Source organism: Lytechinus pictus, chromosome 7 (assembly GCF_037042905.1).
Source record: "Lytechinus pictus isolate F3 Inbred chromosome 7, Lp3.0, whole genome shotgun sequence".
In the NCBI taxonomy this organism is placed as follows: Eukaryota; Metazoa; Echinodermata; class Echinoidea; order Temnopleuroida; family Toxopneustidae; genus Lytechinus; species Lytechinus pictus.
The window spans coordinates 46,049,903-46,063,400 of NC_087251.1; the positions used below are offsets into that span (position 1 = coordinate 46,049,903).

At 37.4% G+C, this 13,498-nt stretch overlaps 1 protein-coding gene across 3 annotated transcripts in view; it reads right to left on the reverse strand.

Moving 5' to 3' along the window:
- LOC129264325 (transmembrane protein 62-like) overlaps positions 1–13,294 on the reverse strand; it is a 33,307-nt gene extending 20,013 nt beyond the window's left edge. For all 3 annotated transcript variants that reach the window (XM_064102902.1, XM_064102901.1, XM_064102900.1), the window contains exons 1-8: positions 13,174–13,294; positions 8,035–8,233; positions 5,424–5,544; positions 4,665–4,790; positions 3,246–3,291; positions 2,607–2,754; positions 1,866–1,993; positions 426–554 (exon numbers count right to left, since the gene is read on the reverse strand). In XM_064102902.1, the coding sequence (XP_063958972.1) occupies positions 426–554; positions 1,866–1,993; positions 2,607–2,754; positions 3,246–3,291; positions 4,665–4,790; positions 5,424–5,544; positions 8,035–8,223 (887 nt within the window). In that variant the 5' untranslated portion in view covers positions 8,224–8,233; positions 13,174–13,294. The remainder of the gene's footprint in view (positions 1–425; positions 555–1,865; positions 1,994–2,606; positions 2,755–3,245; positions 3,292–4,664; positions 4,791–5,423; positions 5,545–8,034; positions 8,234–13,173) is intronic.
- Between the last annotated feature and the right edge of the window lie 204 nt (positions 13,295–13,498).

Consider the following 13,498-nt stretch of genomic DNA (forward strand, 5'->3'; position numbering starts at 1 on the left):
AAGCAAAGTTGATTCTGAATCAAATGTAGTCAATTTCCATGAAAAATTAATGACAATATAGTTAGACGTCTTCTGAATTTCCATATGCAAACATGATCCATTTTCAAAGTTTGACCTGTCAAAGGCGTACTGATGACCAACTTTAAAGTGTATTTTAATTATTCCTAGAACACAAAAAAAAAACATGCTTCCATGTTGTGTAGTATGCTTTTGTGGGCAGAGGTATAAAAATACTTCTGTCAAGTAGTAAATAACAAATACCTAGCATTGGGAATGACCTGTACAGCCATCATAATTCTATTCATGTTTTAATGAATGGATGGATGGATGGACGAATTACTGGATAAATGAATATATAAATACATCACTTTACAATAAACATTAACAATAATACAAACAGAAAATAAAACTTGCAATACGCCTACTTTCGATGTTTTTTCCAGTCCTCCAGCTCCAGTTCAAGGCTACCATACCTCTGTAGAACGTACATTCTCTTGATCCCATTCTTCAGGTCAAGATCATGCAGATGACCACAAAGATAAGCTATCCCACCTCTATAATCAGGTTAGGAAAAAGATGGATAGAGAAATAAAAGAAAATTCAAGAATAGCATCATTTAGACTTATCAGATCGATAACAACTATTGACCAATTCAATCAAGATATGAGGACATCATAACCCTTTTCCTACTGAATTTTCAATTTCCCATAGACTTTATACAGGGATGACCGGAACCAGTTACTGGCAGGTTAATGATGTTAGCAAAATTAGTAGTGGTGATGATGATAATGTTCATAATGTACTCTTCTTTTTCTAAGATGCTTTTAAGAATAAACATTTTATTTGACAAATTTGAAAAGCAGAATTGATCTGAATCTGTGAAATCAGAAGCTTGCATTCGCACAACATTGTGAAAAATCTGTGAGTAGACAATTGTACTTGTGGAATATTTCTACTCTTTTTCAATTGACACACAACGGACCAGATTGAAACATGAAATGCAAACCTGATGTGAACTGCTTGGCTCCTATTCTCAGTCCCGTGCCCCGTCTTACAAAGAGTTATGATTGATCCAATTAATCCATACCATAATTTTTTCTACAGGAAATTAGCTCAATCTCTTTAGTAAACAAAGAGAATGACACTGTATCTTCAAGAGAATCAATCAATCAATCAATCAATTCAAGGTTTATTAAAAACATGAGTCGCAGCCAAATGGCTGAATTGGTCATGTATACAAAGTAAAAACAATTAAAAGACTCATTACATATTTCAAACATTAAAAAGCAGTACACCTTTGTAAAAACTGACATGAGAAATATGTGTATAGGCAAGAAGACTTAGGCAATGGAAATTTACATACATGTACATAAGATAATGATCAATGTATGTATATACATCATATCTAGAAAATATTTTGAACAAATTTGCATTTTAGATGTTGACATTGCTGGCAGTCCATAGTTGTGGTTGATGGTATCAATCGCAACTCTTTGTAAGACAGGGCCCTGGTTTGATTTAAACCATGGTCTCATTCTGGGCTACAATTGTGGGAAGCTATGAATGTCCAGGATTTTTTATGCTTCTCGAGGTTAATGGGATCCTGCCCATGTTTTGATGGTGACATATAATATCTTAAAATATGATTTTAGGACAATATCTAATGATATGAATGCAAAATGTGATACTAAATTCATCTTATTACAGATATTGATGTCAAGTTTGGCCTCCTATAGTTAAACCATGTTAGATCATGCTCTAAGTTAAAAATATGGGCATTCAAATTCATATTCCAAACATAAAATATCACAACTATCAACTCCTACCACTCCATAAGATACAACCACATACTGTGTTTCACTCACTTCAATATGTCATAGAGTCCATGAGGGGCGAGAATCGTTGAGGTAGGGTAGTGCCCAAAGTATATCGTTTGATTGCTGGGAGACTCCTTGGCCCTTTCTGACAAGGACTTGACATGGTAGACATTCAGCTATCATCAAAAAAATAATAAATGCAATTTACAATGCACCTATTAGAGATACTCAATGCACACAAGTTAAAGGGGAGAAAACAAAATATCAAAGGAACACAGAAATATTGTACTCAAAATCATTGATAAATATAAATTTAAGGTAAGTTCTTTGTTAAATGTTACAACAGACTGGTTATCAAGGATGTTGTTTGTAAAATGTTTAGCTGCATTAACACAAGGTCGCATTTTTGTCAATCAGTGGTTGTGTCATGAACACAAGAGGGCATTATAACACACTCTCATCATTTTATTCCATTGCAGTTCAAATAATACAATATCTATTAAATGAATTATCCTATGAACCCATATAATATTTCAAGAAAAAGCTCAGTATCTTTATTGTTTCTCTTTCAAAAAATTTGTCAGAGAGATAATGATAATGATGATGATAATAATAATAATAATGATAATAACAATAATAATAATACAAGTATATCGCCTTTTAGAAGGCAGTCTTTATGTTTGTGCCTTTGAATAGGCACACTATTTATTATCATAGCTTTAGCTCCAGCTACTGTTACTAGCGCTTGGTGCATTTAATCATGCCAATATATACAAAGTAAATATTTACCTCATCTAATATACCATAGAAGTTGATAGGCCTCTTGGTACCAATCTTCAGAAGGGAATCAACATGGATGAAGGAGTAAGTCCCAAATGGCAGTTCCATTTTATAGAGAAAAGATTCATCTCCCTTTTCACCTAGGATAGAATACTCCCTGTTCAAATAGTGGAGAGGATTTGAAAATGATGAGTTACATACAATGTATACATAATGATAGCAATAATAATCAATAATAATAAGCCACTTCTTTTTTATAGTCAATAGTTTAATAGTATATTAACTGATCAAGGTCAAAGGTCAAGTCTTGTAACTTTTTTACAATGATTTCTTTGCCGAAATTAGTGGTATTATTGAGTGTTATTTGGATACATATTTCTCAGATATAAAGGAGTTTCATTTTTTCATTTTTGCTTTGACATAATTATGCTGTACTTTAATACTTTCCATACATACAATATATATGAAATATAATTAACAAATAATCTCATATAAATAAGCTACATGAACAAGTTCAATAACAAATTTTGTATCAATATCCGATGGAACAATCATTTGATGAATTTGCTTCCAACCATCAGAAAAGCTCATCAGAAAAAATAACTTTCTATTGAAGAGTTTGTAAAAGAAATCAGTATGTTAACAAACCTGTAAAAGTTGTTTTCATGCTGCCTGAAGGGTATATCAAAGTTATCTAATCAGAGGGATAAAATAGAAACAATGAAATAAAAAGATGTAAGTTTACAAAAGAGTGAATTAATTTCAAGATCAACTATCAATTGGATGAACGAATCTGAAAAAGAATTTTGACTCAAAAGGAGGTTTCATTGACTGATGCGTTTGAACCTATCCAGATCAAGATGTGCTTTACACACTACCCATTGATGTCACAAATGACTGCACAGCTAGCTCATCAATTATCAGCTGTAGGTACCAGCTGGTATTTTTGTGGTTTGCATTCAAATAGAATATCTGACATATTAGACTATGGCTTTAAATTGGATATATGATATATTAGAATATTACTTTAAATTGGATATATGATATATTAGAATATTACTTTAAATTGGATATATGATATATTAGAATATGAAGCCAATCAGTGGAAACAAGTGTATGGACACTTTTTTTTTCATTTTGCATCCTGCAATTCTAAAAAGTATAGTGAATATTATTGGCTTCATTACTGCGTTCAAATACAATATAGTTTTACATATAAAATACACATAAATAGTCCATAATACAAACAATATAGTAACATTATAAAAGGAATACAAGAAAACAATGCAATGTATAGAATAATCAATTAATACAGAGACTGCCATCATGAGTAGTAACATTGATTTTTCACCTTTGGCACTATGGGGGGGGGGGGGTATTAGCACACTGGCTCCATCAAAGTTGCCAATAGTTTATAACTTGATGAATTACCACGGTTTCCTCTCACATCTAGCCACCGAAGGGAATAAGGTTGATGTTTAAAAAAAAATTACTCATAATACTACTTTTACTACAAATATGATACTAACAATAACCAGGAGTCTCGCCTTATCTTGCAATCAATAAAATATGCAAAATGATCTTGTGACCCCTAAAGGTCATTTGACCAGATCATCCCCATGAACACACATGTGGTATTTACCCAAGGATCATCTGTACAAAGTGTAAACACAATTGATGCAGAAATAAAGAAATTAGAACAACAGACTAAGAGGAAAAGTGATCATTAGGTCTCTGCCAAACTTCGTTCAGGCGAGACATAAATAATATTTACCAATAAAGATAATAATAATACTTTAATAGCTTTTTATCACACTTTTTGCCACAGGACACTAAGCGCAACTATGATGACATGGATTTCGTATGCATGGAAGATTTTGTATGTATCTTGATCTAGACTCCTAGCCTTGGATTGGGCATTATTTTTGTGGGTTTTTTTTTATAGTACATTTGCTCCAACAAAGTTGACACAAGTTAATAACAGTAACAATAATGATACTGCTTTTAAATAGCATAATTAAGTCTGTTAGCCCTCAATAGTATAAATTTATATCTTGAATACGTTACCATGGTTTCCTCTCACATCAAGCCATCTCAAGGAATATGGTAGCTTAGCCTCGGACATGATCTGTTGATATGATATCCAATCTCCTTTGTTTTGTGAGGCATGGGGAGCACCATCTGTGATGTCACCTAATAGTACAGTAAATAGAGGAATGTTTAGTTGGGGTATGCTTCATCAGGAGTACAGATAGTATAAATTCAGATCACAAACATTCAAAGGTTTATTAGGATGCTGCAAGGAGCTCATTTGCAATCAAACGCAAATTTCACTGGCAAATTTTAAAATTGATGGATCAGTTTGAACTGTAGCAATTCACATTATACTTCCTGTTGCAAGAAAACAAACCAGATATCAACTGAAAATGTATAATCTAAAGACATTTTATTGATTTTAGAGCCAACAAGCTATTGCTTCTCTTTTAACATAAAAATGTTCTCTATCAAACAAATGCAATGCGTACTGCTGTTAGCTTTGATCATAGAATTAACTGTATGCCCACTCACACCCCCCCCCCCCTTTGGACCTGGACCTCAGGACAGCTCTATCATCTCCAAATTTGAAATGTGGTATGATCAGTTTCTTTTTTTTCTCCAAAGAACTAAAAAAAAATTGGAAGAATGTAGCTGCATCCCTCTTCTCCAATAAATTATTTACCAACTGAATCATTATAAGTTCAAGCTTATAAGTTGGAGAATCCTCATCTTCATATGGGACTGCCCTGAATATAAATGAAATGGGAAAACAGATGAATAGCATCTGACCTGTGTGAAGTACAAGCATCGGGTTTATGACTTTCAGGTGTTCATGACAGAATATCTTGAAATCTCGAGCGCGTGCTAACTTCTCAGGATTTTCCACAGTGGTAAGATGCGTATCTGAAATCTGCATCAAATTGAAACAAATCGATCATAATTCATAAGAAAAGGAAATCACAAAGCAAAAAAAGACCTTGCTTAAAGGGCATTAGTTGACATTGATTTGGCTCCATGCAAGGTTTATGCAACAGTTCTGTATTAATACAGTAATTTTCATTACCATATAAATTATATCCTTAATAAAAACTACTTTTCATCGATTTCAGTTTGGCTTTCAGAATTCATATGCTTTGAACAAGGCAGTTTTCTTTGACATCTATAGAGCATCATCTGTAACCATGCAACATACACTACTCAAAAAAAGTTAAGGACCACTTTTTAATGTGTGTATACAATTTTCAAACCGGGTGTTGTATTTCTAGAAATACCCGAATATGGCTGTCTTGAATCTCCTCAAACACCCTGTAACAATTTCACACATGGGTGGTTTCAGTTATTGCATGATGTCTCTCGCATTATTGCATATCCTGAAAAGTGGGCCCATTGTGAAGTGGTACAAATGTGGATTCAAATGCATTTTCTGTCTTTAGTCTCTACAATCAACAAATTGCTGACAACAGCAATGCCAAGATACAGCTGTCCAGGATGCCATCAAACACAATGAAATCAATTTCACACATGCAGTTCTTTCATGTCTCTTGCATCATTGCAATGTGCCCGTACAAAAGTGGCTTCCAAAGCATTTTCTGTCTTTAGTCTCTACAATCAACAACTTGCTGACAATAGCAATGCCAAGATACAGCTGTCCAGAATGCCATCAAACACAATGACATCAATTTCACACATGCAGTTCTTTCATGATGTCTCTGGCATCATTGCAGTGGGCCATAAGACAAGTGTCTTCCAAAGCATTTTCCGTCTTTAGTCTGTACAATCAACAACTTGCCTACAACAGCAATGCCAAGACACCACCTAAGTGAAACAGATGTAGCCAGAGCCCTAGGGATGCTGGAAGCTGGCCTCAGTCAGCGAAGAGTAGCCAGAATGATGGGCGTGTCACACAGTGTCATTAGCAGAGCAAATCAAAGACACCGAGAGACAGGGCTATACTCCGAGAGACCCCGCAGTGGCCGACCAGTTTCGACAACCCCTAGAGATGATCGCTACTTGACGAATCTCAGCCTCCGCAACCGCTTTCACAGTGCACACCGCCTCAACAATGACTTCGCTGCAGCAACTGGAGTGATTGTTTCCACTCAAACAATCCGTAACCGACTTCACAGAGCCAATATGCATGCCAGACGGCCAGCTCAGTGTGTCCCACTCACCCCTGCTCACAGAAGAATTCGTCTCAACTGGGCCCGGGAGCATGTCAGATGGACCAGACAGCAATGGCGTAGAGTTCTGTTCACAGATGAGAGCAGATTTTCCCTTGACCACAATGATGGACGTTCGAGAGTCTGGAGGCGACCAGGAGAGAGATTTGCAGACCCCTGTATTGCAGAACATGACCGTTATGGGGGAGGCAGCGTCATGGTGTGGGGAGGCATCACCTACGCCAACCGTACTCGTCTCTACGTGGTCCCAGGGGGAGCAATGACAGGAGTGAGGTACAGGGATGAGGTCCTTGAACCTATAGTGGTGCCATTTGCAGAAAATGTGGGACAAAACATCATTTTCATGGATGACAATGCCCGTGCCCACCGAGCTAGGGTGGTGACCGAGTTCCTTGAGGGCCAGGGGATTGAGCGTATGGAGTGGCCAGCGAGGTCCCCGGACTTAAACCCGATAGAGCACGTATGGGACATGATGGGGAGGAGTCTCGAGCAGCTCGAAGCCCATCCACTTGGACTGCAGCAGCTGGGTGTGGCTCTGGAGGCTGCATGGGATGCACTGGACGTCAGAGACATCAATCGCCTCATCAGCTCCATGAGACAGCGCTGTGAAGCCGTTATTGCTGCAGGAGGTGGTCACACTCGTTACTGAACTGCCTGAAAGACACTCAGACATTCGTTTTTACCACTTCATGTCGGTAGCTGATACCCCTCGGGGCCCACTTTTCAGGATGTGCAGTGATGCGAGAGACATTGTGCAACAACTGAAACCACCCATGCGTGAAATTGATTACAGCGCGTTTAAGGACATTTAGGACAGTTGTACTGAGGTATTTCCAGAAATAAAACACCTTGTATAAAATCTTTATGTACGTTTTAAAAAGTGGTCCTTAACTTTTTTTGAGTAGTGTATAATAATAATAATACCAACATGTCTATATAGCGCATATCACTGCCAAATGCGTCCTTATGCGCTTTAATTGGATATTATTACCCTGGCTTTAGCCCCGCAGCCTATTACAGCGCGGTGGCATTTCAAGGAATAAATTCCTGCCAGGTACCTATTTACCTCACCTGGGTCGAGTGCAGCACACTACAACATATCTGTAGCAGTGTAATTGTCATTCCTATATAAATCGTATCCTTTACACCGCTTTCCATCTATTTCAATTAATACAATGCACCACTCACAGTTTAAAATCATTTTTCAATTGCGATTTTACCTGTACAAACCACCATAGATTGTCTGAAGTTTCGCCTGGGAATGGCGGTACGTCATCATAGGGATGTGGGAGGCCATAATATTTAACTGGGACAGTGAAGTAATGTACAGACTGGACAAGAGCATAAATCACAGTTGCTATGGCAACCAGGACAGATGTGATGAGAAGGCATCCCTTAGGTGGCTGCATGGTGAACGATCTGGGATTAATAGAAGAAAAGATAGTAAGTTATCACAATGGCTTCATGATAAGTAGAAATATGCTCCTGTACATTGTGTTTATGTTCAATCTCTTATACTGTGCAACATTCTATACTAATATTGAACTTAAAATGTAGAAATTGATGAGATCTTGTGAGAATAAAAACCTTTATCACTGAAGCAACATCAGAGAATAATTACCTTTATTACTAAAGCCACATCAGAAAATAAAAACCTGTATTACTAGTAAATACTAGAGCCACACCAACTCATGAAATTAAGCTGCATTGTACAGGAAGTAGGCCTATATGGCATTTCTGTTTTTCTCAATCTTGATGCAACCCTTTTCCAAGTTACATCATATTAAGGTAGCAATTCACTGTATGATCATTATTATCCCAAGAAACATTTTTATCTTTAGACCAAAGGGCTTTTTATTTGGGGCATTTCTTCGCCCAGGTACACATGCCAATCAAATTACATTATCAAATGTTAACATCCCACGAGGTGGGTGTTTCATAAAGCTGTTCGTAAGTAAAGGGCGAAATTAAGAACAACAGGTGAACATTTCTTATGCTATAAATAATCACCAATGAACAATTGATGGTCAATATCATTTACCACAAGAAAGGATCACCAGTCGTTCTTAAAGTCGCTCTTAACTTTCGATCAGCTTTATGGAACGGCCCCCACACATTTCACATCTTAGGTGGAGATTGGATATTACATGAAAGTGCCCTGCCAATGGACATTAGCGCCTTATGGGGTTCGGACATTTGACCCTTAGATTAAGAGTCTTGTGACTGAACAACTACACATCCCCTCCATATATAGTGATGAAAGGGTTGGCACATTCCAGGTTTGGGGGGAGGGGGGCAATCAAATTAAAACCATGAAATTGAAATAAGGGTCCAAGCAAATGGCTACGTCGCTACTACGCTTAAAATATTGGGTCTTTGGTACATATGTTCAGCCAAAGAGAAAAAAAAGCTAGAGTCTAGGGAACTGCATATAAGTGTGAACATGCTATGTTTAATGAGTGATTGTATTACCAAATGCATCAGAAAGTTTCAAACATAGAACTTTGCAACATCCCTCATGTACCAAAGTGAATATTAATAGATCATTCTAATGCCTTTATTAAAAAAATAAAAAAAATAACCAGAATGTGGTAAAAAATAGCTGATCAGTAATTTTGTGAATTTCTCAATTTCCCACACAGAAAGCACACATTCGTAATTACCACTTTCAAGTGACCTAAATATTTCACATGTGAAGAGGGGTGCGATCAGAAGCAAAAATTCAGAGCGGGGCTGAATGGCTTCTGAGTGGCTTTCGAGATCCATAAAATATAGAGAACTGAAATCCAGGTCTGAAAATGGGGGCTGTCAAAGTAGCATGTCCCAATATGACCCAGGGAGCCCAGGACTCGTCTGTGTAATATGAGGCAGACATGGGTACTCTCCAAAATGGGGTAGAATGGGGTTGCAATAGCACTCCAAATAAAAGGAGAAAACATAAATCATGCACTTACCTTGATTATATGGATGAAGGTCTAACGTGAGACACAGAATCCTGACATCATGGCACAAACTGGACCCTCAAAAAAGGAAAAGTTAGACCTCCATGTCGCGTTCGTTCTTGGTATCGATCGGCCATTTTGTTTTCAATTTTTGAAAGAAGGAGAATGAACGAGACAGAAATTTTCCTATTTTTGAGGGTCCAGTTTGTGTCTCGATGTCAGGATTCTGTGTCACGATAGACCTTCATCCATAAAATTGAGGTAAGTGCATAATTTATTTTTCCCCCTTTTATTTGGGGTGCTATTGTGACCCCATTCTACCCCATTTGGAGAGTACCCTCTGCCTAATATTACATGGACGAGTCCTGGGCTCCGGCCCGCAAAGCGGGCCGGAGCTCCCTGGGTTAGTCCCAATAAAGAGAGCTGGCAGCCGTCTGTTTCGAGTTCTTTAAAAAAAAATTTAATTTCTCCTCGTACACAGACGGCTCGCTATCGTGCAGCCACCATTATTTAGGGGGTAAACAATCCAAAATCCCCCCGACTGGGCTCATTGATTTTTGTCTTTATTTCATAAAAATATATAAAAAGAACTGAACCAAAATAAAGATAATTATTCCGTTTTGTCCTGAAATGCACCAAAACGGGAAAAAATACACTTAATAATAGGGAAAAAACAATGACTTACTCCGGCTGTCGCGCAACTCCCACTTCCCTGGTTGATCCGAACTTAATACATATGATAAACTGTATTGGCATTGAGCCCTGTACAGATCGAGCTAGAACTTCAGTCTCTGTAATTAATTGGTGAATGGAGCCAACGGAGTTCAGAGGAACAACCAACATAACCGAAGCTTTTGGTCTAGTCCCAATACTACATTGCATCTATAAATGAGCGCCCCTGGGGCCTGGCCCATGACTAAAAAAAGGGAGCTTTTTTTTTTTACTTTGAGTAGACAACAAAAGTCTTGTAAATGTCAGATTTGTTTTGTCTTCAGTTCAATCAATCAAGTTGCTGATCACTCATTCATGTCACTTGTATTTTCAGGGTGATTACAAATTGTGGCATTATCGTGATCCAAGTCCCCGGTGACTCGGATCCACGGACAATTTTTCACAACGTAAAACATGTCCTACCTGTCTCTACCAACCTCGTAGTTGTGTGTCACTTGTCTCTTTTCAGTCTCCACTTTATTGGCGTTGCAAATCAGAATTTGCATCATTCTCTATTGCTTTTATAGTTCGTAAACTATTACTTTTCATATGAATAAATCAGGATTATATTCATCTTTTTATGTTTCGTACAATATTAAACTTGCTTTATTTCGTCTACGTTTTTACTAAATAAATCAATAAGCCCTATCCCTCTTCAGTCTCCATTGATTTATTTCGTTGATTCCTAATTTACTAAATAAATCAGAATTGCATCTACTTCTTTTCAATCTCTATAGCTTTATTCAGGATTATATTCATCTTTTTTATGTTTCTCACAATATAAAATTTGCTTTATTTTGTATACATTTTTACTAAATAAATCAATAGGCCCTAGATCCCTCTTCAGTCTCCATTGCTTTATTTCGTTGATTCCTAATTTACTAAATAAATCAGGATTGCATCTACTTTTTTTCAGTCCTTATAGCTTTATTTCTTCGTACTTTTTATGCTAAATGAATCTCTTTTCATATATATGTTTCTTATGATTTTGCTTTATTTCGTCTATCACGTTTTTACTAAATAAATCAAATTGCATCTCCCTCTTAACAGTCTCAATTGCTTTATTTTGTTAGGTAAAAAGAATGTCTGTATAATTACTCCTTGTGATTCAAGTCCCCCCTCTAAAATAAAAAGGCAATTAACCCGTTGATATATTCATCTACCCCTCATTTCCCTCCTCTTCAAAACCACTGCCACTTTTAGACATTTTCCTAGAGATGATAAATAAATATATAAATAATAACAATCATTAAAATTAATGAAAATCACATTAAAAACACAATTTAACTGTCTAATTACTCCTCATGATCCGAGTCCCCTCCCCGTTTTAAAAACGTCAAATTTCCCATAGGAGGGGACTTGGATAACTAGGAGTACTATTACTCGTGATCCAAGTCCCCTCTTAAAAATACAAAACGGCAATTAACCCGTTGATATTCATCTACCCCTCATTTCCCTCCTCTTCAAAACCACTCTGCCACTTTTAGAGTTTCCTAGAGATGATAAATGAATATTTTCGATAATAAGAATCATTAAAATCAATGAAAATCACATTACAAGCACTATTTAACTGTCTAATTACTTCTCGTGATCCGAGTCCCCTTCCCGTGTTAAGACTGTCCAATTTCTCATAGGAGGGGACTTGGATAACGAGGAGTACTATTACTCGTGATCCAAGTCCCCTCTCTTAAAAATACAAAACGGCAATTAACCCGTTGATATTCATCTACCCCTCATTTCCCTCCTCTTCAAAACCACTCTGCCACTTTTAGACAGTTTCCTAGAGATGATAAATGAATATTTTCGATAATAAGAATCATTAAAATCAATGAAAATCACACTAAAAACACTATTTAACTGTCTAATTACTCCTCGAGATCCGAGTCCCCTTCCCGTGTTAAGACTGTCCAATTTCTCATAGGAGGGGACTTGGATAACGAGGAGTACTATTACTCGTTATCCGAGTCCCCTTCTATGGGAAATTGGCAGTCTCAACACGGGAAGGGGACTCGGATCACGAGGAGTAATTAGACAGTTAAATAGTGCTTTTAATGTGATTAATTTTGTTTTATTTAGTGTTTTTTATCATTGTTTACCAACTTGGAAGAATATACAGCCTCAGGAGAGAAAAGAAAAAGACTATTATTGTCGTTTGAAAAAGTGTCTGAGTCATTTGTTATTGTGTCAATGGGAAAACGTGTGGTGGAAGAAAGTCCCCGTTCAGTGAGAAGCTTCGCACCGTTTCGCATCGCGAACAATAGATTTCTTTTGAAAATATTCCAACCGTGGATTCCATTGAATTTTAAGTTTGCTGATATTTGAGGTGTGTCTCAAGTTTGTCCCCAGTGACTTGGATGACGATAAGGCCCAAATTGTAATGTAGATGATCGAGACGGTTTTAAAAACATACTCTGCCACAAAAATCAGAAAAGATATTTTTCAAAATAGTTCCCCTGCGCCGGCCAAGAAATCGCAACTGCAGCTGCACTAGCACTAGCACTGCATCGCGGCATACAGCGGATTCTTAATCGTAGGCTCCCCAGCAGATGTCCGAACGGAACCTCTGGCTTACCGCTAGCGCTACCATCGCATCAGCGGCTTAACCGGAGAGGTCAAACTCAAACTTACTTTCCCCTCCTTTTCCTTAATTTTAAGTTAAAATCATTCGCTCAGTGATAAGGTCTAAATTTAAGGTTTTCAACTCACCGTATCTTGTGATATTCCCCCGCCTTCTAACGTTAGCTTCAATTCAAAACTACTGAGTTAGGCTGAGAGTTGTCACGCACGTCTACGGTAGTCTGCACTGAATTCCACTCCTTGCATATATATGCAATGCTTGCATCATTAATTTTTTATTCCAAGATCCAGGGCCGGCCGGGGGGGGGGGGGGGGCTGAGCATGAGGGCATGATACCGGCCCGCCACAGAGAGGGGCAGGGGCTGTGGTAAGGCGGGAGTGCACTTGACACTTGACCAAAGATAATGCTTGAAAATAAATGTGCGTGATTAAAACAAATAGTGATGATAATTGA